The sequence below is a fragment of the Passer domesticus genome, chromosome 1 (assembly GCF_036417665.1).
Source record: "Passer domesticus isolate bPasDom1 chromosome 1, bPasDom1.hap1, whole genome shotgun sequence".
NCBI classification, from domain to species: Eukaryota; Metazoa; Chordata; class Aves; order Passeriformes; family Passeridae; genus Passer; species Passer domesticus.
Window position 1 is genome coordinate 91030543 of NC_087474.1, and position 23928 is coordinate 91054470.

The window sequence follows — 23928 nt, forward strand, 5'->3', positions numbered from 1 at the left end:
GGTACCACAACACTGTCCTTGTTTGCTCCTGCCCTCTGTCCTGTTGACCTTGCCAATCCAACAGTATGATAACCCTTTGAGTTGCTCTGATCTTTTCCTGTGAGCAGACACCCAGCTGGGTCTGTTGCAGGAGAGGTGTTTGCTAAATCCCCTACCCCTGAGATCTGTATTGTCAAGTACTGTTGACAGACTGTTTCCCTGGAGGACAGACATCCTGGTGAATGTGAAGTGGGTGGAGGCTGAAGTGTCAAAGATTGTTCTAGTTCATCCAATATTCATCTTCTACCTCCTACTTTTGCCTGAGCAGTCGAAGAACCTCCAGTTTATAGGTTATTGGAAACTGTGTCCAAACCTTCCCTTAGTAGCTTTCTGGTATGGCAGAAATGTCACCTCTCTGAACTATTGATGGCCTATCCATGGAGCTGGGAAGTTTCTGAAATGCAGACAAACTGCACCCAGACATCTCGTGGTGTGTGACGCTTCCAGGAAACAAGTAATCTGTGCTTCATCAGGAAAGTGACTCCAGCAGGACTTGCAGGGGGAGAAGCTAAGGCAGACATGGAAAATTCTTATCAGCATATAGAGCAGGGCACTGAGAAACCTGATGGGACAGCTTGGAAGACTGTTCCTGCTCTGGTGCAAAAACTGGCAGTCACAGAATCTTCACCTGCAGCTTCAATCCCCACAGGCAGTCAGGTGGAACAAGGTGCTCAGTGGTCACCTCTGGATGAATACCTAGGGTGAGGCAGGGTGGTGCAGCAGAGATACAGACCTGAAGCACGCTGCCAACCAGCAACGTGAGCCTTTGTGTCGGCTACATTAATGTTTTAAGCTGAAATGTCTCTGCATGGTGTTCCTGTGGCAGGTGGCAGCAGGAGCTGTGATCATTAATTTAACATTATGGAAGTTATTTACCTGTCTTACATAACTGAGGTATCTACCTAGTGGTGAAGCCAAAAGGAAAGAGCAAGGTCTCTGCAAAGGAGGGCCAGAGCCAAGCATCCCCTCTGTGGCCTTCCACCACTGCTCTCTGAAATGGTACAAGATTAATGAAGAAGTGATGAGAAAGTTTCAGCAATGAGGAAGGTGTAATAGGTGTGCCTGGCCAAATAGTTCTGCTGCCACAGGGTACTGCTCTCGTGGTGCTAAAAGTAGTGAAATTCATCACAGTCTGTGCCCATACTGTCTGCAGGGCCAAAAAGCTGAAGTGATGGAGCGAACTCTTCTTTTTCATACCCAGTCTTCCTCAGCAAGCAAGTTATTTTGTTAGTCCAGTATAGACTCTGGATGCCTTGAAGTCAAGTCTCTTGTAATAAATCAGCCGAGACTCCATTTTCTTCATGCAGGAAAAAGCCAAATCTTTATTGTATGGGTTGTATTTTATAAGACTATCACAAGGCGCTGTGTCAGATCTAACTGGTTAACAATATGTTCACATTGGTTGGTACATGACATTTTGCATATCTATAGTTTACATACTTTTTCTACTGATTCTCCCAGGACAGATGTTATTGTTTATATAGGTGCACTTGTTTTTTACCCAAGGAATAGATTGTTGTGTTAGTGAATTCTCATTCTAAGATTGTTTTTGCATGGCAACTTGCAAAGTACTTAGCTGCACTTAGAAGAAATGACAGGCCAGCTATTAATTTAGCAGATCAGGCCTGATTTTATTAGGCTTTTCTTTTATAATTTCTCTACCTGTCTGTGGCAAAGTCTTGAGGGAAAACTGGTAGTAAAATCTCTCTCCTTGCAGGGGAGACTTGCCTATATCTAGACTGTCCTTATCCACATATTCCCTGACTGGAAAAAATAAAGATCAAATTTGGTCCATTATCTCTCTTTACACATTTCCTAATAAATTTCTGTTCCTTAGTATCTTAAATAGTAGAAACACAGCTATTACCTTTGTTCATTATGATAGCTTCTCACCAGTTTTCCAAGTGCAGGAGTCAAACTGGACTCACCTGCCATCTCCCAGACAAGGCTTTCCTGTCCTTGTCTTGGAGCAGGACTGGTTGGTCCACTCACAGTGCATAAAGACATCCTAGACTGATGCAATGACTTTCAAATCAGAGAGGCCTCTGGGTATGCAAAACAGCCTGACCTCTGGCAGATATTTCTCCTATATATTCAGCTGGAGAGCTGCTTTCAGGCTTAGCCATTTGTTAGTGACACAGGGCAGCATTCAAAGCTCAGGTCTGGCAGCAGCCCTCAGCTCCATGCAGAGCAGGGTGCAGCTGATGAAGGGCATCTCAGACTCTTCTTTGGTAGAGAAGCATCTGCCGCTAGCTGGAGAGCTGGAGATTGAACTCCCATTCCAGTACCAATTTGATATTGGGGCTGGCAGGAAGGGGTTTGTTTGTTTGTTTTTGTTTGTTTGGGTTTGTTGTTTTTTGTTTTTCTAGTAGGATAATATTGGCCAGTGGTTTTCTTGGTTTTGCTAATTTGCAAAAAAGGAGTTACCTTTGGTTTAGCAAAAAGTTCATATGTGTATTGTTTACTTCCATTTAAATGCAGAAGAATTTTAATGCCAAGTGATAGAAAATGTTAAATCAAACAAGTGCACAGAAGCATTTCTAGGATGATTAGGGGAACAAAAGTCCTATCTTCATAGGAGAATTATAAGATTTTTTTATTGTTTAGTATTGCTCAGCAAAGACTGAATAGGGCTGTGATAACACTTAATAAATATATTTGAGAAGTAAATGTCAGAGAGGGATATTGACTTCATCACATGATCAAATGGCAGTACAGTGAGTAATCCTGAATACATCTGCACTGGAAATCAAAGGCTTCCAGGTATATGATGAAGGAAGCATTTGAATACTCTCCGGAGCACTGGAAGGAGTAGCTTGCAGTCTGGTAGCAAGGAGCCTGAGAAGTTTATGGGCATAATTGTACAACACAATAGAATAGGAAAATGCCTGAAGAGAGAAAATTAAGCTTATATTATGAGTCCCTGGGCATCTGGTGTGTCAGTATCCCCAAGTGTGTGAGAAAATAGATTAGATCACTGTCAATTTGCATTATAATAATTCCATGCCTCAGGGCTTCCACTGGAGTTGGAAAAGATTTTATTTTACTGTTCCTGATGCATGATTTGTCCTCTACTGCTCTTTTTTTGCCTTCCTCTGCAGGTCTGAAGATAAATTGTTATAGGTGGCATTAGAATCTTAGGGTTCCTGCTGGCATACTCAGGATTAGGTCAGCCTCTAGGCCTGGAATTCTTTTGTAGGAGTTATTTTTCTAGGTTGGCTTGGTAGGCTCCATTTATTTCATTTATAGCATGGGACACAGCCTCCTTCCTAGATTCAAATGGACTTATATTTAGATAATTCTTTGCCAACTTGCAAACACAAACTTTTTAAGAAGGCAAGCTATTTATTAATCTCTCCCTCTTTTGCCTGACTTGTCCTGATACCTACTAGTATCTCACTGGGCACATTTGACTGTTCATTTTCTCTTTGCCTCCTTTCATCCTCCAAAGTGACAACACCATTTATTTTTAGAAGGATATTCAGAAGAGAGGCATTTTCAGCAACAAACAGCAAGAATGAAGAAAGACATAAAATTGTTCACTCCTGAAATATTAAAACTTATAAAGATATAGGTGTGATTCCTACATTCCTCTTAACACATCCTTTGAAATTACCTACTCCTTGGTGTTGGAAGTCCATCTGGCGATGCTAATCTTTTTTACCATCTTAGATAAGCAACATTCTTGAGATGACATCCACTCAACAGACAATATAAACCAAGCTAAATGCAAAGGATACCTGGGTAAATGAAGAGCCATTGTATCACAGTGATAGCTTTTGAGAATGAGTGAGGTAAACAATATCCATGGAGGATATGGTTGGCTGTCTGATTTTTAAGTCTGCACAGCATTGGAAATGCTCAGGAGAAGCTTTTTATGTTCAGGGCATTCATGTTCACGTATTGCTACTTACTGACTAAAATACATTTGCATCCGGCAATTCTGAATCACAGAACTCTGTGTCAGAGGTGACCTTCTCACATACACACACAAGTATTTTTAAATTCTTGCACTCATACACAAATTCAAGATGTGGCCAGTACAGGGCAGGAGTCACTTACAAACTGCTCCCCAGATAAAGGTACAATGCATGCTTTACCTTGTTCCACCTTCAGCCTGGACATCTGGCCACATTTTTGTCCTATAATATCATCTTTGAAGTAAATCTGTAGCTGCTCAGTGAGGAAGCCGTATTCCATGGAATGGTTGGAGGAATGGCAACTATTTGATGGTCCCTCTACTTCGGATACAAAAAATTTTGTTTGTGTGACTCTGTCAATTATGACTAGAATTTTTAAATTTAGGCCTGAGATCATGAACTTTTCTAAGCTCCTGCATATAATCCGAGAGCCAGGACCATCAGTGACGCCTTGTAGCAATCCTGCTTTTAACTGGGGGCAAACAATATGTATCTGAGCCCTAGGTAGCCTCTTTTTTTGCAGAGGAACCAGTTAATGGATGCCTCTTTACTCCAAGAAGAGTCTGAGGGGTCTCCTGCCTCAGCTGCAGTCCATCCTTCATGAAGCTGAGGGCTGCTGCCAGACCTGTCTCACTTGTCAGTGCCCAGCAGCTGAGCCTGAAAGCAGCACACCAAGTGTTCCAGTACTCTGGTTCACAGCACCAAAAGAACACACAAATGTCTCTTATTTACCTGCTCAGAGCACCAATTAACCTCTGGATCAGCAAAAGCACTGTAGATCATCTAAGCAACAGGTGGATGTTGGTGTAAACCACACAAAATTAAAATAGAGACACCAACTTTAGTTAGACTTTAAAGGCAGAATGCTGGAGTTTCAGTAATTTAGTCTCAAAGACCTTATGGTGCCATGAAATAATTTTTGGATCCAGAAGTTTTTAAATGGCATCACAGACCTTCTGCTTTTCTGAAGTGACAGGAACATGATAAAGTTCCATAGTACAATGTACAAAGTGCTGAAAGGCCAATGATAAGGAGTTTTTACATAAATCCAGAGAAGCAGACAAAGAAGGAAGGATGTGTTGGTAGAAGGGATTAAAAAGATGTGCTGCCAGAGTGATGCAGCTTTAAAAGAACAGGTTGATGTGACTGAAGATGGCACTCAGTGACGTATTTTGAGTAAAGATGGGGAAGTATTAGAACATTTGTATAAGATTATATAAGATCACATTTGGATCTCAGAGCAACACACACTCCTCTTTGATGCCAGCTCAACAGTTTTTATTTGACCCCAGTCAATTCTTTTCCTTCATATTCCCTTAAATCTCACCATATTATCTCATTTTCCTCTTTACAGCACACAGCCATAAGAAAGGTCACTTGCAATGCATTTATGGGCAATGAACTCTTCCTCCTTTATCCTAAGACCTTAACATCAGCCTGGTCATCACAACGGTGAGAGACATGTTTTAGCTTCTTATTTCTCAGTGCCAATTACAAACCCCAAACTACTAAGCAAAAAACTCAAAAGGTGTCAAAGGATTAGAGTAGCAAAGTTATTTTTTAAATAGTTAGATTAGTTGCAAGGTTACTGGTAATGCCTCAGTTTCTTTAAAATGAGGAGTATTGCTTACTTTCATACAGTGTCGCCAGGATCTGAGATGAAGTCCTCACATTCTGATCTTGGAGCAGCTGCTGCTGCCACCAGCTGGTAGCTCCCTGGTCCTTGGCTGAAGAGATGAGTACATAGCTTACACAAAGAACTCCCAGGGAGACAGGTGGACCCTGAAGGAGGTCACATCTACAGAATGTTATAGAAACATTGATCCGGTCTGAAATACGTTTTGGAATATGGCAAAAGACCTGTATTATGTGTAGATGTGGCACTTAGGGAAATGGTTTCGTGGGTTAATGGTTGAACTCAATCATCTTAGAGATTTTTTCCAACCTGATTCTATGGTTCTACATTAACAGGGCCAATGGATGATAACATTCCCAGTCAGCAGTTATCCACAGGCATGGCTACAACAGCAAGCCTGGTGAATTCACAGCATCAGGCATGCAACACTGGCTCTTTCTATGATTAAATGACATCATGTGCTTCACCACTGAGGTTCAAGAAATAAATTTTTTGGGTGGCAGCTCCATGTGAAGTAGAAGTGACAGTTCCTTGCATGATTCATTGCTGCTTCTACAAAACTAATGAAAGGAGGAATATAGTGAACACTGAGTTGTATACCTTGTGAAGAACAAATGGTTTGTCACCCTGTGGCTGCAGTCATAGATGTAAAAAAGGGATCTTGCCATGTGTGGGATCAGTGCAGGTCAATGGTTCTTTGTATACATTGAGAAGCACATAGAGATGGTGGATTATCAGAATCTGCACACAGTTGTAGATCAGCTGCTGGGTTTATCATTAGCAAACAAAAAAGATGCAGTCTTTTAGTTAGATTTAGGAACAACAGGCACTTCCTGCTGCAATATCATCTACAAAAGAATGGTAGGAGCAAACCTGTGCATGAGTCCTGGAAGCACTGGAAGGTATCCCAGCTGCTGGCCTGCTGTGCACTTCAGAGGGGGTTTGTCAGGGTTGGAATGGTGGTACTGAAGAGCAAACCTCAGCTGGCTGCTTCACATCTGGTTGTTCCTATGAAAACTAATTTGTTACAATTAACTAAATTAGAAGAAATAAGAAACTTTTTTTGTTTCTAAAGAATAGTGCTGTATCTGGATTTATGAGACAGAAGATGATCCTGGACATCCTTGTTTCTAGACTGAAATATGGGAAATAGAAACAAAAAATCTTCTTGGGTCTAAGACATGCATTCAAAGTAGGTTAAATTAGGTCTGTTTTAGACCTAGACTACAACTACGGCAGTGGTGATGGGTAGAGCTAAACACAACCTCTCAGCCATAGCTGGCTATTGCAGCAGAATCCCATGCAACAAAATTCATACATATTCTTGAACTCTTAGCCAGTGGTGGCATTTGAAATGCATTTGGTGGTATATGAAATGCAAAAGCAGAAAAATATGTGACAAGTGGAAAAGGAGGATCTATCCAAGCTTCTAGGTAGGGTGTGTTTGTTTTCAGAAGTGTCTCATGAGGCTTGCCCAAGGACTCATCCCTCTACCTGTGGTACTCATCCAAGGAGGCTGTAACCAGGTCTGACAGTATGGTTCTGCTGGCAAAGGGAAGACAGAGAGTGGAAGAGCTGTTGTCAACCCAGTAGCACCAGGTCCTCGAGCAGGCAGGGGACCAAACACCCCTGGAATCAATTTAACTTATTCAGTTTCCTCCTGCTCTGAGAACAGATGGCCTCTTCCTCTTCCATCAGCCTTTCTCTGGCATCAGGGTACACTGTTCCCTACCTATGCATGATCAGTCTTCTCTGCCATGGTCCCTAAGACACACAGTGTCTTCTGGTTCTTCAGTAGATGCCTGCTAAGGTGAACATCAGGGAAGATACATGAGGCCCCCAACACCATTTTTTTACCTCCATCTGCAGTCACGTTTTGTCCCATTCCAGAAGAACTGCCAAGGCAGGAGGGCCAACTGGCATTCCCTGGAGACGTGCTCTGAGGTTGTGTCTGAAAACCTGTGCTGAGGAGCAGCAAGGAGGCAGGAGGCACGGAAAAGAGCCAAACTATGGGGTCTGTGAGGTGATCATCATGAGAATGGGCTTTTCCTGCTCTGGCTTTTCATCCTTCACGGTACAGAAAGCAGTCTGACAGCCTGTGCTACTAACTGTTTTGGAAAGTCAGGGACACTGAAGAACCATGAAAATAGTGGGTTTATTATATGATGATAAGGTTTTATTATATGATGCTATTATATGGCACAGCCTGAGCCGGGGCTTGTGGAGACATACAGGGACATTACGCCTGTTGGAATAGCATTGGACTAATGGCCTGAGCCAGGCAAATCTGAGAAAACTCATCCATACAGTTTGTAAAAAGAGGACCCTCGAGCAGTCTCTTATGCCAGACTTAAGCTGGAATTTTCCTCACATCAGGCTGTTCTAATCCTTCCAAATTCAGTTTTGGAAGCAATATGAGAGACCAGGTGATCTGTTTACAAGTGGGACTTTATCTGGCAATATTGCCAGCAGAATTCCCAGGGGACTGCTGCTGCCATAATTTAATAGTTGTATTGATGGTCTGGAGGTAAATAAAACTTGCAAATAAAAGAAAAACATATCAAAAGGCCAGCAAAGTGATAGAGTGTGGAGGCAGACTGAATAGAATAAATGTGTTTTAATAAAAATAATTTGTGAAGTCATCCTACTAGGAGCAAATAATGAAGTTTATGTAACTGCAGACCATATTCCCTGTAAAAGGAAACACTAAAGGAAATTAGGGGTCACTATTTACCAGATCGTCACAATCTGATGGCATAGAGGAATCTTGTTGAATAGAGGAATTCTGCAGCCCTGCAGTGCATAAATAGGAAGGAATAGGGAAGAGCCACAAGGCATGGGGGAACAGGGATCAACACCATTGTGGGGACCAATACTAGATTGAAATGTGCATGTCATCTTCCCTTTTCTGCTGATATTGGAAAATAATTGAAACACCAAAAAAGCTGAAATTCATTCAAAAAAAAAGGTGTGAAGAATTCAGTGTGTTTAATTTATCATATAGAAGTCTGAGAGATGATTCAATTATTTGATTAAAGCACAGAATAGATATGTATACTATCTAAACTAACTGAGCAATAAAGCATTTTTTCATCAGTTAGACAGAGGTGTGGAAAGAATCAATAGCTATAAATGAGAGTCTTCCTCGGGCAACTTCTGTAAATAAAACCTATTTGAAGACTGGATGCTGGGTATGAATAGTAAAGTATCTTTCACAGTGATGCAGGCAGATTGTGGAGACAGTGGGATATCAAGAGGGTGAAGGACAAGTTTAAAATTGAAGAGTCACTTGAAGGCCCCTCCCAAATAATAGTAGAAAGAGAGACTTTTGTGCACTACCTGCCTGTCTTCCCAGTACCATGATAAACTATACCAGAGAGCCAACAGGCTAGGATTATGTCCCAGGAGTCCACAGGATAGGAGGGACTGGAGGAGCCATCTATTCAAACCTTTTGCCTCATCACATCCTGAAGTCCCCCAGAGCCTACTGTCACCCACGCATTTGTACACCCTTATTGGTTTAACCTGTGCACTTCAGAAGAAGAACTGGTAGTTCCAGTTCTGGAGGCAGCTTGTGGGGATTTCTGTGAACATGAGACACCTTGTATTGATCAGCCTGAACCCTGTAGTGTTCACTACTTCCAGTCTCTACTACAGGACATCCCCATAAGGCCCAGGATTATAAAAAAGAGGGAGAGCAACTTTTTTACCCAGGCAGGTAATGACAGAACAAGGGTAAATGTTTTCAAACTAAAGAGGAGAGATTTAGGTTAGATATTAGGAAGAAATTCTTCACTGTGAGGGTGGTGAGACTCTGGAACAGGTTGCTCAGAGAAATTGTGGGTGGCCCATCCCTGGAAGTGTTCAAAGCCAAGTTGGATGGGGCTTTGAGAATCCTGATCTAGTAAAAGGTGTCATGCCCATGGAAGGGAAGTTGGAACTAGATGACCTTTAAGGTCCCTTCCAAACCATTTTATCCTTTTCTATTCTTTCCTTCTATGATACTCTAGCCCCAAGTAAGTGGTGCCAGTAGTTCCATAGCAGCTGTGACCATGGCTGTGCTCAATTTGCTCATCTAAACCTCTTTCAGGGGCAAAACCCTAAATGCTAAGTAATTTTTCTGATTTGCTGATTTGTCCCCTGGTTTGAACCCATGTGGTCATTACTTCCTTTTCCCTGTACACTGTGACTACATTGGAAAAATGAGAAGTGACAGGGAAGGACACAAGCACAGGCACCCACACTGTAGAACAGTGACAAAGATACACAGCCAGCTTTTTCATCTGGACCACCCATATTCTTCCAGAGCTGCTTTCAGGTACATTTCAAGATTTTGAATGCAAATAAGGACTGCTCCATGGCAGCTGGACTCAGTGCTGGAAAAAGGTCCTAGGTCTTTTTCATTTTCTAGCACACATGTTGTCTGGGAGTCTTAGAAATGGTCTCTGCCCAGGATATTCCTATACACCTTCTTTCCTGTATCATAGGTAATGAAAAATGCATCAGTTTTAAATACAGGATGCTACTTATTCTGAATTACAGGGGAAAAATAAAAATCAGCAATAGGCATATCAACCTTACTTGTTAGTATTGCATAATCAGAGGAGCATTTTTCTAGGAGTATGATTATATATACATATACGTATAAGTATACATATATAAATATTTATATACACGTCTTTCTCACACATGTGGTAAAAAAACCCCTACTCGATAACTGTTGAAAGCAACTCTGCATTTCAGCAGAGTAGACCTTAATTTTGCTTTAAATGACATATGGCAGCAATATGAATGTAACATAAACTGAGTTGATGAATAAGTTTAATATTCCAGTAGGGGAAACCACAGATAATTCCACTGATTTCTCAGCATACTTTTGAAAAAAACAAATTAAGAATTAATTCTTTATGGGATATTAAAAGCACTATGAAATAAAAGGTTTCAGTATTGCAGATCTGGATGTGTTATCACTACACTGTGAAAATTATATTCCTGTCCTGAAACATACATGTAAGTCCTTTGCTGTGTCTTGCTGACCTCCTCAGAGGCAGTGTTGTGAGAACAGACTGTCATCCAATGTCCTTTACCATCAATAGAAAGAACCTCATGGGTCTCAGTTATCTTTGGATCAGGTCCCAGAACATTTCCAGATCTGCAGGACTTGGAAGACCACAAAATTATCTTATGAACAAAATCCTGATCCTGCTATTTCTTAGATAAATAAATTTAGATGATCTCAGTAAGACTGAGATCCAGCCATGATACATAAATGCATCATCCTGCTAATTTGTGGTAAGGCATGTATTATTTCAAGTCATTATTGAACACATTACTAAACACAAAATCTGTATGGAAATTATAATTACAGCTCTTATTCAGCTGCATAATTGATTTTTAAAATGTGTTTATTTTATTTTATTGTATCCCATTATTTTTATGCAGTAAAATGTGACACTACCACATGCTTCTGAGTCAGCTGAAAAACAACCTAAACAAAATTGCCATCAGCCTGACCTATCAAGAGCAGGTGAATGGTATTCCCTGTGCTGTTCACATCTATCTCCCCTGCTTCTCTTCTGCTTATTTATTACCTGGTGTAATTAAAACAATGAAGGGTAGATGGCTCACACAATGGAATTCTTAGCAGGTGGTGCTCCCAGTTAATGACCTGAAATTTCAACCTCCATTTCTTTGTCTGCAGAATGAAGAAGAAGTGATATAATAATGCAGAAGAAAAGAGAGAAAGACAGGAGACAAAACATGATCTATTTTACTTTCTTTATTAATTTTCCTCCACTTTATTGGCCAGCAGCAGAAAACATAAGCTGGGAGGAGAGTTATAATTCTAAAGATGGACAAACAGATGAATTATATGTTGCTTTTTGTATTCATGAGAAGTTGGCTGGCTCAGCACTTTCGGTAATGAATCTTAAACACCACATTGTGTCGTAATATATTGGACAAGTCATTTATCTGGAGTATATGTAAGACTAAATAAGAAAACAGCAAGCTGAGCTTTTTTTCCAGATCCAAAGGCTGTATAAACAGTCTCAAATCAATCTTTTTATGTTCTGCTTGGTAAGAAGCCATTATGCAATCGGTCTGCATCCTTCACAGGTCATCATTTGACATTCCAGGCAAGGAGGGCCTGATAGTAGTAACCCCCAGATTCAGATGAAGGCTCCATCTGGGCCAGTATCCTGTGCTCAGCACCAGCCAGAAGTAAATGCTGAAGAGCAAAGACAGGAAAAGCATCTATGAGACCTCTCCTGACTGCCCTCCTGGCCTGGGGCTACCTTCAGTTCAGGGGATTTCCTGAGCCGGGAGGGGTTTACCTATATCTCCCTGTCTGTCTACCAAGCATTTGTCCCATATTCCCCTCAAGACAGCTAAGCATTTTCTGTCTGTAACATCCATTGGCAAATAGTCCCACAGGGCTTATCAACTTTGTATGACAAAAATCACTGCTTTTTGCATGTTCTGAAGTTGTCACTTCTTGGCTTTACTTTGATGGCCCCTGGTTTTTGTGCTGAAAGACAGTCTAGGCTCCAGGCCACGCGTGGCTCTGTAAACACAGTGAAGCATTGGCCATAAGTCTCATTAGTGGGCTCTCTCTCTCAGGCTGAAGAGTCCCTGTCTGCTCATACAGAAGCCATTTCATATCTACTGTTATCTTGGCAGCCCTGCTCTGACTCCTTTCCAGATCCAATCCAGGGAATGAGAACTGCACACTGTGTTCAAGGTTGGGGCAAATTGTGGATTTATGCAGTAGCATGACATTTTCTGTTTTATTCTCACATTCCTTTTCTGACAATCCCTAACTCTCCACATGACTTCTGAACACTGCTGAGCACTGACCTGATGTTTTCAAAGAACTTTCTATTCTGATCCTCAGGTCTTGCTCCTGTATGGTAATGGTCAAAAGGTCATGAATCTTCATGTGAAACTAGGGGATTTTTGCTCGCTATGCGCATCACTTTACATGATCCATCTTAAAGTCTTTTCAGGTCCTTCTACAGTTTCCTACAAACTGCATTCATCTTTAGTCTGCCAAATAATTTTTCCATAAGCCAATTTACTCATTGTATCATCTCATCTCTGTTCTGGGTCATCTATGAACATACTAAATGGTAAGATTTTCAGCCTAGTTCCCCATTGAACTCTTATGGGATCAATTCTCCCCTTGCAAGAATTAAATGTTTGCCCCAGTCCTGAATTTTCTATCTGGAATTCAGTTCATTATTCAGTTTAGGATTTCTCCCTTCATTCCGTTCCTTTATTTTCTTAAAAGATTTATTTTAAGGATTTCTCTAAGAGCTGATGGGAAATCACGTAGATTGTATCATTTAGATCACTTTTATCTACACGCTTGCTGACCCCTTGAAAAACTCATTAGGGATTTGCAAAACAGGATTTTCTTTCATGTAATCTGTGCTGCACTTCCCAAATGGGTCATATTGATCCATATGGCCTCTCATTCCATCCCTTATTACAAACCCTGCTCAACTGCCAGTGCAGATGTCCAGCTTACATGTCTGTAATTGCCCACTCCCTGTATGAAAATCAGGGTATGAGTGCATTACAGTTACTTACATCATGAGCCATGACATTTTCTTTCTAATTCTTTCTGTCTCTACATACCTATTGATCAATTCAGTTATTTGTCCGACTGACTGACTTTGTTTCTCTCTCTCTGTCTCTCTCACTGGAACACAAGTTTCTCATCTTTACATTTTACCCCTGAACATGAAAACGATGCCCAAGCTGGTGACCATGAGAAAAATTTAACAACTGGTAATATATTTATAGCAAATTTTGCCCTTAAAAGCCCTGTATACATTTATCCTACATAATTCATTAATCTTATCTAACCAGGCTAGTAAATGCAGATTTACAGTGAACTGAATATCTCTATATTTGATGTTAAACTTCCATTATATTCTTCTGCTGAATACATTCCCTGAGTTAGATGTGATCATGGACATTTCTAGGATTTATCCCAAGCAAGCTAGAAGTCATATTTGCTCAGTTCCAAGAACCAAAGGCTTTCACCCAAACAGGAAGGAGAGGAAGTTTTAATAGTACCTCAAAGCACTTGTTTGTTTCTGAATTTAATGCAAGCGGTTCTGCTCTGTGCTTCCACTGGATGTGGTTGCCCATATGGAAAAATGGACATAAAGCAACTCTTCTGTTTGAATCCCTGTCCCTTGTGCTTGCAGAGCCATGTCTGACACAATGTTCTTTCAGAACTTGACACCCCCATTCCTCATGTTCATATCTAACTTGGTAAGTGCACCCTATTCTACATTCTTCTTTTGAAATATTAGAAAAAGTTATTCTTTTCCTCAGACCAAGATCTCTCATGTATGAAGCACTTGTCTTAAAATCTCATAATCCCGGGACTTCTGCTGTCCAGACAACATTCTGCCAACAACAGATACAGGATGGTCAGCAACTGCAGGTCAATAGACAGTGGGATTACTTTATCATAGGATGACAATACTGGTCAAGGCCTAGAATTGATAAATTGTTTTCTGCATCCTAGGAATATTTTTTAAATTTCACATCTGCATAGTCCTATACCTGCCTTAATATTCAGTGCTCTTTACAGTTGCTTGCTTTTTAATTTTAGGTTAGCATACATAATAATCCTATAAACTCCCAAACAATGCTTTTTATTTTGCAAAAAATCCCTGGTAGTTATCTGGCATGGTAACCCAGAATAGAAACTGACCATTTGATGGTGTTATTGTCATGAATAGAAAATGGAAAAATAAGATGCATCCAAGAAACAAAGAGTTGCAGATTTTGATGGTTCTCATTGTGCAGCAGAAATCACTGCAAGTTATAGCTACAAAATGCATAAAATACATTAAATTCCAGTTTGGGATGGAAGGTATAATCCAGTTACAACCCCTGTCATGGGCAGGGACACCTTCTACTCATAGCCTCATCCAGCTGGGTCTTGAGCACTGTCAGGGATGGGACATCCACAGCTTCTCTGGGCAACCTCTCCCTAAGGAGGTCTCACTAAGCCCACAGTAAAGAATTTATTTCTAATATCTAATCTAATCCTACTGTCTTTCAGTTTGAAGCCACTGCATGCTCTTGTAAAAAGTCCCTCTCTATCTTTTTTGTAGACTCCCAACAAGTACCAGAAGGCTGTAATTAGGTCACCCCTTCTCTTTTCTAGGCTGAAAAATCCCAAGCCTCAGCCTCTCCTCATTGAAGAGGAAATCTTCAATGCTCCATCCCTCTGATCAACGTGGTGGGTGCCCTCCTCCAGACTCTCTCCAAGGGTCCGTGTCCTTCCCGTGCTGGGCACCCCAGAGCTGGATGGGTTATCTCCTGACATTAGTGGACAGATCTGCTCAGATCCAACCCAAAACAGACATGCTGAGACAAGCTGTTTGTAAAACACAATTATTGAGATGTGCCCTGGGGGCCTAAGCATGTCAGACAACCTCCCCAACTGATAGTTGGATTATTTAATATAGATTGATTCATGATAGAACAAGAAGTAACGGGCTCAAGCTGAGAGAGGGTGCGTTTAGATGGGATAAGAGGAATAAATTCTTCACTGTGAGGGTAGTGAGGGACAGGCTGCTCAGAAGCTGTGTATGCCCCATCTCAAAGGCGTGCAAGGACAGGCTGGAAGGGTTTTTGAACCACCTGGTCGGTCTAGTGGGAGGTTTCTCTGCCTATGGCAGAGAGCTAGATCCAGACGGTCCCTTCCACCCCAAACCACTCTGGATTCCGTGTTCCTACGTTCTGCTATTCCCCGGATGATTCCAGTGTGGGGCTTTTTATGAAGCAGAACCTGTCACCGCTTCCATTTCTTACAGAGGCCCGAAGACGGCTCAGAGCTGGCAGACACAGAACACGCTGGAACACACACATACACATACACACACACACACACACACACACACACACACACACACACACACACAAAATCCCGGGATGCGCCCGCTGCCAGAGCGCTGTCCCGCTTTCCCCTCGCGCCACGGCGGCGGGAGCCGGAACGGCACCGCCCGTGAGGGAGGGGGCGTGGCTGTGGATCAGGGCGTGGCTTTGGTACAGGGGCGTGGCTTAGCCCTGGAGGGCGGCCGCCCCGCCCCGCCCTCCCTCCCTCCCTCCCTCCCTCCCTCCCTCCCTCCCTCCCTCCCTCCCTCCCTCCCTCCCTCCCTCCCTCCCTCCCTCCCTCCCTCCCTCCCTCCCTGCCTGCGTGCCGCGCATGCGCGGCGGAGCGGAAGTGGCGCGGCGCGGGGAGGGCGGTGGCGATGGCGGAGAAGTTCGACTCCCTGGAGGAGCACCTGGAGAAGTTCGTGGAGAACATCAGGCAGCTCGGCATCATCGTCAGCGACTTCCAGCCCAGCAGCCAGACGGGGCTCAACCAGAAATTGTGAGGGGCCGTTGTCGGGGCCGGGTGCGGGCCTCCCCCGCTCCGGGCCCAGGGTGGTGCCTCGGGCTCCCTGTGTGCCTGGGTACCGCCGGCCTCGCACCCACCGTCGGGGGCAGCGCAGCCACCCCGACATCCGCTAAACCCCACCCGTTGTTCTTCCCAACAGGAATTTCATGGTGACGGGCTTGCAGGATATCGACAAATGCCGGCAGCAGCTTCACGACATCAGCGTGCCCTTGGAGGTTTTTGAGTAAGTGTGTGTGTGCCTGGGAGGGGCGTGCTGCAGTCGGTGACTGGAGTGGCCTGGCCTGGGTGCTCTGGCTGAGGCTGCTGCCCTCCAGCCCGGCCCTTCTGAATGCCTCATGAGAGCACGGGCAGGCAGGAGGGGGTCAGGAGTGCCTTGTGCCTGTGAGGAGGCACAAGTAGGAGAAGTGATAAAATATACACCTGTCTGCATAGAACCACGGGGTGCTCTGAGTTGGAAAGGACCTTAGAGCTCTAGTTCCAGCTCCCCCGCCGTGGGCAGGGATGGCACCTACTAGATAAGTTGCTCAGAGCCCTGCCCAGCCTGGCCTTTCAGACTTTTTTTTGACTTCTGCGTATGTAGGCAGTAACACGAATTCTGCCAAATGTAGTGATTTCATAGCATCACAGAATGGGTTAGGTTAGAAGGGACCTTCAAGGACATCTGGTTCTAACACCCCTGCCATGGACAGGGACACCCATTTAATAAATCAGCTTTCATTTTGCAAAATAGACTTTTACACTAGATTAGGACCAGGATTTAAAGTTGCAAGTGAAAGTAAACTAAGTCAGTACTCACATGTTTAGTTTCAGGAGTGGCTGTCTGGCAGAGAATTGCAACATTAAAAGAAAAATGAACTTAGAGGAAGAGCTATCCTAGAGAGCTTTTGTGATACAGCTGATAAGTTAATTTACTGGTGTTTCTTCTAGGTCCAGACGTTGCTGGTCTGCTGCACTCCAGTGTGTTACTGGCTGTACATTGCTTTTTTCAGTTGGGCTTTTACTCCAGCTGTAAATTTATGATACCTCTCTTAAATGTTCTCTCTAGTGAGTTTCCCTTGGCCAGGAATTGTATTGCAAAACAAAATTGCAGCTAAGTTTGCTGCTACAGTAGTGTTAATTTTTTACTCTTTACTGTGCTATGTGCAGCTCCTCCTCATCCTTGATTTGCTGGGTGCCATATTCCCGTGTGCTTAATGCTCACCATGTCCTGACTAATCCACTTCCTGGTTAGTGCCCTTCCAGTTGCTTGGAAAAGGACCATCTTCCTCTGATCATCTGTTTTTATTGCCTGTGAGGAGCTGGTAGATACATGTGGGTTTTTTTTGTGTGCGTTTAATACTTCATTCAGAGCTCTCTGGAAACAGAGGTTTGCTGGCCATGGCCTTGTCCTTGAGCTGCCTTTTGGAAATGGCTGAGTTTAACTGTGGTGGTTTTTAAAATGCGCATTTCAGATAGCAGTAGAAAGAAAAAGACAGCGAGATGAGTAATTCTGTACCTTGGAGAGCATCCTAGTAGGGATATGATCATTCAGCAGTGTCTTTTCTGTTTTCAGATACATCGATCAGGGCCGCAACCCCCAGCTTTACACTAAAGAGTGTCTGGAGCGAGCTTTGGCTAAAAATGAGCAAGTGAAAGGAAAAATTGACACTATGAAGGTAAGCCAGAACTAATGGAAGTATAATGCAATAATGTATTTGATAAGTTTTTACTTTCCTGTAAATATGTGGGTATTTTTCACTTGTGCAGTTATTAACTTCTGTTATTATGTGATTTGTCTTACAAATTCCTCTGCATCCCTGTATCTTAATTTATGCTGATACAGCCTGTTCAGGAAAGCAAACCTGTAATTTATCCCACAGTTGGGGATGCAGCTTGCACTGTGATTTTGTATTGATTAAAGCTATATGTAGCAGTAGAGATATTTTACTTGGGCTTTTTGCAGGTGTGGAATTTTGCTGTGTGCAAATTCAATAATAAGCAAAAGTGAAGGGGTATTTTTCCAGTCTGGAATGGATAGTGGAGGTTTAAAATGTCAAATATGCTCTATAATCATCCATCAGTCTTTATAAAATTAGTGAAAATGCATGCTGGTGCTTAGGGGTTTCTGAATTTGTACTTTCATTTAGTATGGACATAAGCATTCTGTGATACAGTTAACTCCTGGAACTACTGCAGAAAAACCAGTCAGAAAAGGAAATTTAGTGAGTTCTGAAAATGTTCTTTGGCTGAACTTGGTGTGGAGGATGACAAGTTGTACTGCAGAATGTAGACTTGTGGAGATAGGTCCTGAGCTTCTTTTTCTTTTCTCTGTGCTTGTGAAATTGTGTACTTGTAAGGCAGGTGTGAGTTGCTTTTTGAAGGTGGATTTGATTCCATATCAAATCAAGAGGACATGTCCTTAATCAGCTTTCCTTAATAAGGTCAGGCAGATATGGGTGCATCGGAGTTTACTTGAGAGGTCCAACTGCTTTGTATTTCTTAGGAGAACATGCAGGTGAATTTCTGGGAGTTCACACAAGTTTTAGTTTGCCTGGTGCATTCCTTGTGGATTTCACTTGGGCATTTTATGTGGATTTTGTAAATATAGCTTTCTTTGTTGTGTGGTTTTGGGTGTTTTTGGGTACTTCAGCTCACTGAGAGGTGTGTTGGGTACAAACATGTCTGTTCATCGGGTAATATTGCTTGATGAAATCTAAATAAATTGTCCAGATGATGTATATATGTTTTCTTTCTCTTTCCAGAAATTTAAAAGCCTGTTAATTCAAGAACTGACAAAGGTGTTCCCAGAAGATATGGCAAAGTACAAAGCTATTAGAGGGGAAGATCCTCCTCCTTAAGCTGACCTCTGATAGCTCTAAAAACATCTCATAAACTGACACCATGTTACAAAAACATTGATTGGAGAGAGAGAAAATCTAAGCCCTCCTGAGAACTGCACTAAAAATGGCAGTGGTGACTGTAAAGGGGTTTGATGGTTGTTCCTGGTTCTGGTCTGAAGCTGCTGAATCTTTCTGAAGACTTCTACTCAGTGATTGTGGTTGAAACTTCCTATGGTAATCTGCTTTTCTTTCCTGGAGGGTTTGAGAAATGTAATTGGCTACAGGTCTTCAATGCTGAGCATTTCCCACAAAGTGCATTTCTATAGCAGAAAAACAAGGTTTTTTGTTTTCTGAAAAGTGTGCCTCAGGATTGTGGGCTTATCTGTTTTTTTTTAGGAGAAATGCATTTATTACACTTGATTATTTTTCATTTGTAAACTTCAGGGTTTTTTTACTGCAGTATGAACAGTTGACTGCTTTTGTCTTGCCAAATTCGACTGAGCAGGAGCCTGTCAAGGGCTGCAGTTCTCATGTGTCATAATTAGTTGCAGCCAGGAAAACCTTCAGATCTTTTGTTCTGGGAGCTGCAGTGCAGATGGCTAAGGATATAAAAAGTGAGCATACCTGGGGACTAGCTCCTCTACAACTTCAATATTTTGTACAGTATTTAATGTAAGCTTTTGTTTATTCATTTTCTGCAAGCAGGTTGTTGAATAAAAATTTGAAAAAAATCTCAATCCTGACATCTTTCTTTTGTATGCTTCTCTTTGGAATGTGAGCTGAAAGCTGTGAAAAAAATAGCATATTCTTCAGTTCCTCACTGATAGAAATAAAACGTGTATCAAAACTTGGCTCTTAAAATTTTACATCTGAAGGTGGTGTCAGCTTGGTTATTTGGTTTTATGATTAAAACCTCCATTTTCGTATCTGAAACAGGAGATTTTGGGGATCAGCAATTGTCACCTGAAGTCCTGGTTAGCTGTGAGCTCATCTGTGGGATCTGTAACTGTTCATATATAAGGAAGCCCCAGTATGGAACAGGATGGTGGCTCCTCACCCAGGGGTTGGAGGTTTGTGGGATAGATTGGGTTTGCAGTAGGAGCAAGAGGAGCCCTTTTAGTCTTGTTATTTGTGAAACTGGAGCCCTTCGTGCTTATGTTTGTTCTCCGAGATCTGGCTTGACTTTTTTTTCATCAGCAAATTATTTTATTGCTTTAACTTTCTTCTGGTTGCTAAATGGATTGGTTTTAGGCAGGAGCCCCAAAACAGCACTGTATGCATGTGCTCCATAGCAGGCCTGCCTGGTTGGCTAAGACTTAACAGGGATTTTAGGCATGTTTGGATTGCTGGTGGCATAATTTGCACACCCGAAGCACTCTGTGCTCAGTTACCTGCCTGATGCCAGGTACCATCAGGAAGAGGAAAAACAAAACCAGAAAACTAGGTGTTTCTTTTAAAATTTGTTACCTACCAGTCTCAGGTAATCTAATTGCTACCTGATATTACCCTGCCCTGCACGCTTGCTTTTTCTTGTATTTGTTCCACCTGTAATCACTTTTACCTTCATGATTTTACTGTATGAACTTGGAAGAGAAGAGTGACAAGGAAGAGGTGCTCTGTGTTTGTGTTTGGCTCAGCCTGGATTTTTCTGTCCCTAGGAGCTGTTGGAGCACAACCTGTGACTGCCAAGTGGGATGTATATGGAACATAAGTAAAGAGGGCAAAGAGGATTTTTCCTGTGTATATAATGTAGTTGGAAAAGGAGCTTAAGAGCAAAATTGTTGACAGCAGGCAGGGGAAACGGTATTTAAATGATAGTTGATGGAACATTTAGGAGGCAGGAGGCCTGTAGATACTGCTCTGGATACTGGAGCATTCTGTCACCTAGCAGTGACACCAGCTTGTGTGTCAGATTTGGTGGAGTAGGACTCTTTAAATCTGATACTTCCAAGAAGTCTTATTTAGATCTCATGGAGTCATAGAATAACAGAATAGTTTGCATTTGAAGGGATCTTAAAGATTATCTAGTTTCAACTCCCCTGCCATGGGGGAGTTGCTCAAAGACCTTTCCAGTCTGGCCTTGAGCACTTTCAGACATGGGAATTCACAGCTTCTCAGGACAACCCATTCCAGTATTTCACCACCCCCTCAGTGAAGAATTTCTTCCTAATACCTCAGCTAAACCTGCCCACTTTCAGTTTGAAGCCATCACCCCTTGTCCTGGGATTAGCTTGGAGTTAGAGGGCCATGGGGGATAAGCAGCTCCACAGCCCAGAGGCCCTGAAAAATGTGTGCAATGTCTGCTCTGTAATGTATTGATTTATTGTGGTCATTAGTTAATGAATTAAGTGCCCAAGGCTGGCCACAGTGATGATGGCTATGCCCATAACACTGGCACCCATGCCTGCTGATGAGAAGAAGGTTTCAGGCTTCCCCAGCATAGGTGATTTACAGCCAAAGCATGGATCACATGCGTTCCCTGGATGTCTAGGTAGTCATGGTAAACATGACGACTGGGCTAGTTAGTGGAGATGGAGGATTAGGGTATAACATATAGGTCACATCATCACAAAATCTCAGCTGCCTGTGTTTTGTGAGGAATCCAAGAAAACTTTTTTTGGGTGGTGGAGATATACATTAGGAATAAAAATAAATAAAAAAAAAAACAAAACAAACAAACAAAAAAAAAAAACCAGAAAAAAAACCCCTCAGTTAATTTATCAGGTTTCATGTTCTGCTCAGCTTCTGTTCCAACTTTTTGATACTTTCTTATTCTGTTATTTTAAGCTTGCTTCCTTTACAATTTCTGGGCTAGTGATTCAAAATATTGCTACTGCTGCAACTGCCCATATTTAGCATAATACTGAAGAGAGATAACTTGTATATTATGTCTGTCTCGGACAAGCAAAGGTGGCTAGAATGAGTGTGTATGAGTTTATAATGTAGAATGAGAATCAGAAATAGAAATGTAGAATGAGAAATAGAAACAGTGGTGTTTTCCACTTCCAGTTGTATGTGGAACAGAAAAATCCAACCTAATTTTTCTCATTTGTTAATTGATTCTCTGAAAAGGAGCATATGTCTGAATTATCCTGATGTCTACTTTGTTTGATGATAACCTTCAAGGCATTTGGTGAAGGAGACTGTTAGATCTTTCCTCTTTCCCTTCCTCTCACCTGGAGGTGAGATGGAATTTTATTTAAGAGTAACATTAAAACAACATCAGCCAGGCAGCAAAGCTTCTAAAATAGATTTTTGTTGGCCTTTCATTATCTCAAAGGAAAGTTTGAAGCCATTCAGGTTTCAAGTGCATCTTTGAATTTTTAGTAAGATTAATAAGATTTTGGAAATAATAGGGAATATGTAATTACAGGTAGGTTTTTTTAAACAATTATTATTATTACATACATTGTGAGATGAGAAGATGCTGGATAATGCTGCTCAGTACACAGTTCTTTAAAATGGAGTGCGTGCTCCTATACTCCATTTAGGATAAAGTCAGTGTAAAATTATTTTGCTCAGGCACAGAAAGAAATGGATCAAGAAGGTGCTAAGGATTTTGCTGCAACCTGTTAAGGCTCAGCATCCTCTCTGTCCCTTTTTTTACTGAAATGAGAGAGAGTTGAGTGCCCAGACTTCGCCTGTCCTTGAAACATTTTTTGATTAAACCTCCTTGTGAAGAACAAGTAATGAAGAGCTGTGTAGTCTGACAGGGACAGACATAGGTGCTACAGGAGTTGGATGCTGCTCAGCTGTTGGTTTATCCAACCTATAGCTCTCATTAATTTGGGGTTTTTTTCATGCAGATCAAGGCACTGTCATTGTTAGCCAGTTCTCAGCATAAGATGAATCACCAGTGTGCCTGAGACAATCTGTTTCTCTCATACCACTCAGAAAAGAGTCTCTTGATGGCAAAAAAATCGTCCTAGGCAGAGCAGTTTTGATTTCAGTGATTGACCTCTCTAATTCAGTTGGATGAACTGCTAAGTGGTGGGAATGGTTTAACAATTTCCCAGATATTTCATATTGTGATGTTTTTATAAATTGCTTTCTTGATGAGTGCAGTTCCCAAGTGAAAGTGCTTATTGTGTGATTCTAGCAGTTACCCCAGGTACTCTATAATCTCATCTCTGACTCTGCTCTGATCACAGAAATAGAGCAGATAAATCCTGCAAACCACTTCCTTTTGCCCTCAGTGATCTTTGAGATTTTAAATAGACCAGTTACAAACTACTGACTTAACTTGTAGTTTACTGAAACCTTGCTAAATAAATGTCTTTAAATAGTGAATTCTATAAAGAAAGACTTAAAAAACGTGTAAGAAGTGTTCCAAACACTCAGCTTAACAGCAAGTTCATAATAGAGAAATATCCCTGCCAAGAATATTTCTGGATACTCATGTTTCAACACAAAGTCATTTCTTACTCTACTATGATTAATAGCTGCAGCGTTTCTGGGCAGGTGCCAGATGTCCTTCCAGCTCTGCAGAGCAGTAAGCCAAGGTGACACGAATATCTGCCCTGCTCTGAGAAAACTGTGCTTGCTGCGTGTATTTCAATTACTTCCATATGCTTAAGATCCTTCTGTATATTTTCTTAATTAAGGTAATGGACAAGCAAGCACACAATAAAGGATACTTCTCTAACAGTTCTCGCAATGCTCTTAAATCAGGAATCTCTATTTTCTGTATTGTGACATATTTCATACTGAGAACTAGGTTGTATTTAGTCTCAACAAGATGTAATGCAGACAATAAAAATGAAACATCTTTCTGCACAGTATGAAAATTTCCAAAACAATTCTTTCTCCTCTCCTGGAAGAAAAGTCCTTTCATGTGCTGAGGAATGGCACTTAAAGTTTCTTTTCCTACAGACCTGACCTGAGTCTACTTCACTCGCTATTTGCAATTTCATTACATTAGACATTTTTTTTCCAAATATTCCTCAAAGGAAGACAAAGCTACTTTTGTATATAATCTGGGAAAAGGTAATTCAAATTAGTGTCATGCTGCATTATTTTATAAGTTACTTGGGTGATATTTATATAATTTCTGCAGAAAAAAAAATAGCATCTTAATTGTTG

At 41.7% G+C, this 23928-nt stretch overlaps 1 protein-coding gene and 1 long non-coding RNA gene across 3 annotated transcripts; one reads left to right on the forward strand and one right to left on the reverse strand.

Annotated features, from left to right (window-relative positions):
- Positions 1-11359: 11359 nt before the first annotated feature.
- Positions 11360-15498, reverse strand: LOC135288728 (uncharacterized). Its single transcript, XR_010351701.1, has 2 exons — positions 15439-15498; positions 11360-11824 (listed from the first exon to the last, which is right to left on the reverse strand). It is a non-coding gene; the product is annotated as an uncharacterized LOC135288728 (long non-coding RNA).
- Positions 15499-15816: 318 nt separating this feature from the next.
- Positions 15817-19712, forward strand: MED10 (mediator complex subunit 10). Of its 2 annotated transcripts, none has more exons than XM_064429123.1 (4): positions 15817-16000; positions 16167-16250; positions 17580-17682; positions 18448-18540. In XM_064429123.1, the coding sequence occupies exons 1-4, from the start codon at positions 15879-15881 to the stop codon at positions 18523-18525; spliced, it is 387 nt and encodes a 128-aa protein (XP_064285193.1). In that variant the 5' UTR covers positions 15817-15878; the 3' UTR covers positions 18526-18540. The 2 variants fall into 2 exon arrangements, with proteins under 2 accessions (XP_064285193.1, XP_064285186.1); XM_064429116.1 differs by lacking the exon at positions 18448-18540 and adding an exon at positions 18769-19712 and having other exon boundaries at positions 15827-16000.
- The last annotated feature ends 4216 nt before the right edge of the window (positions 19713-23928 follow it).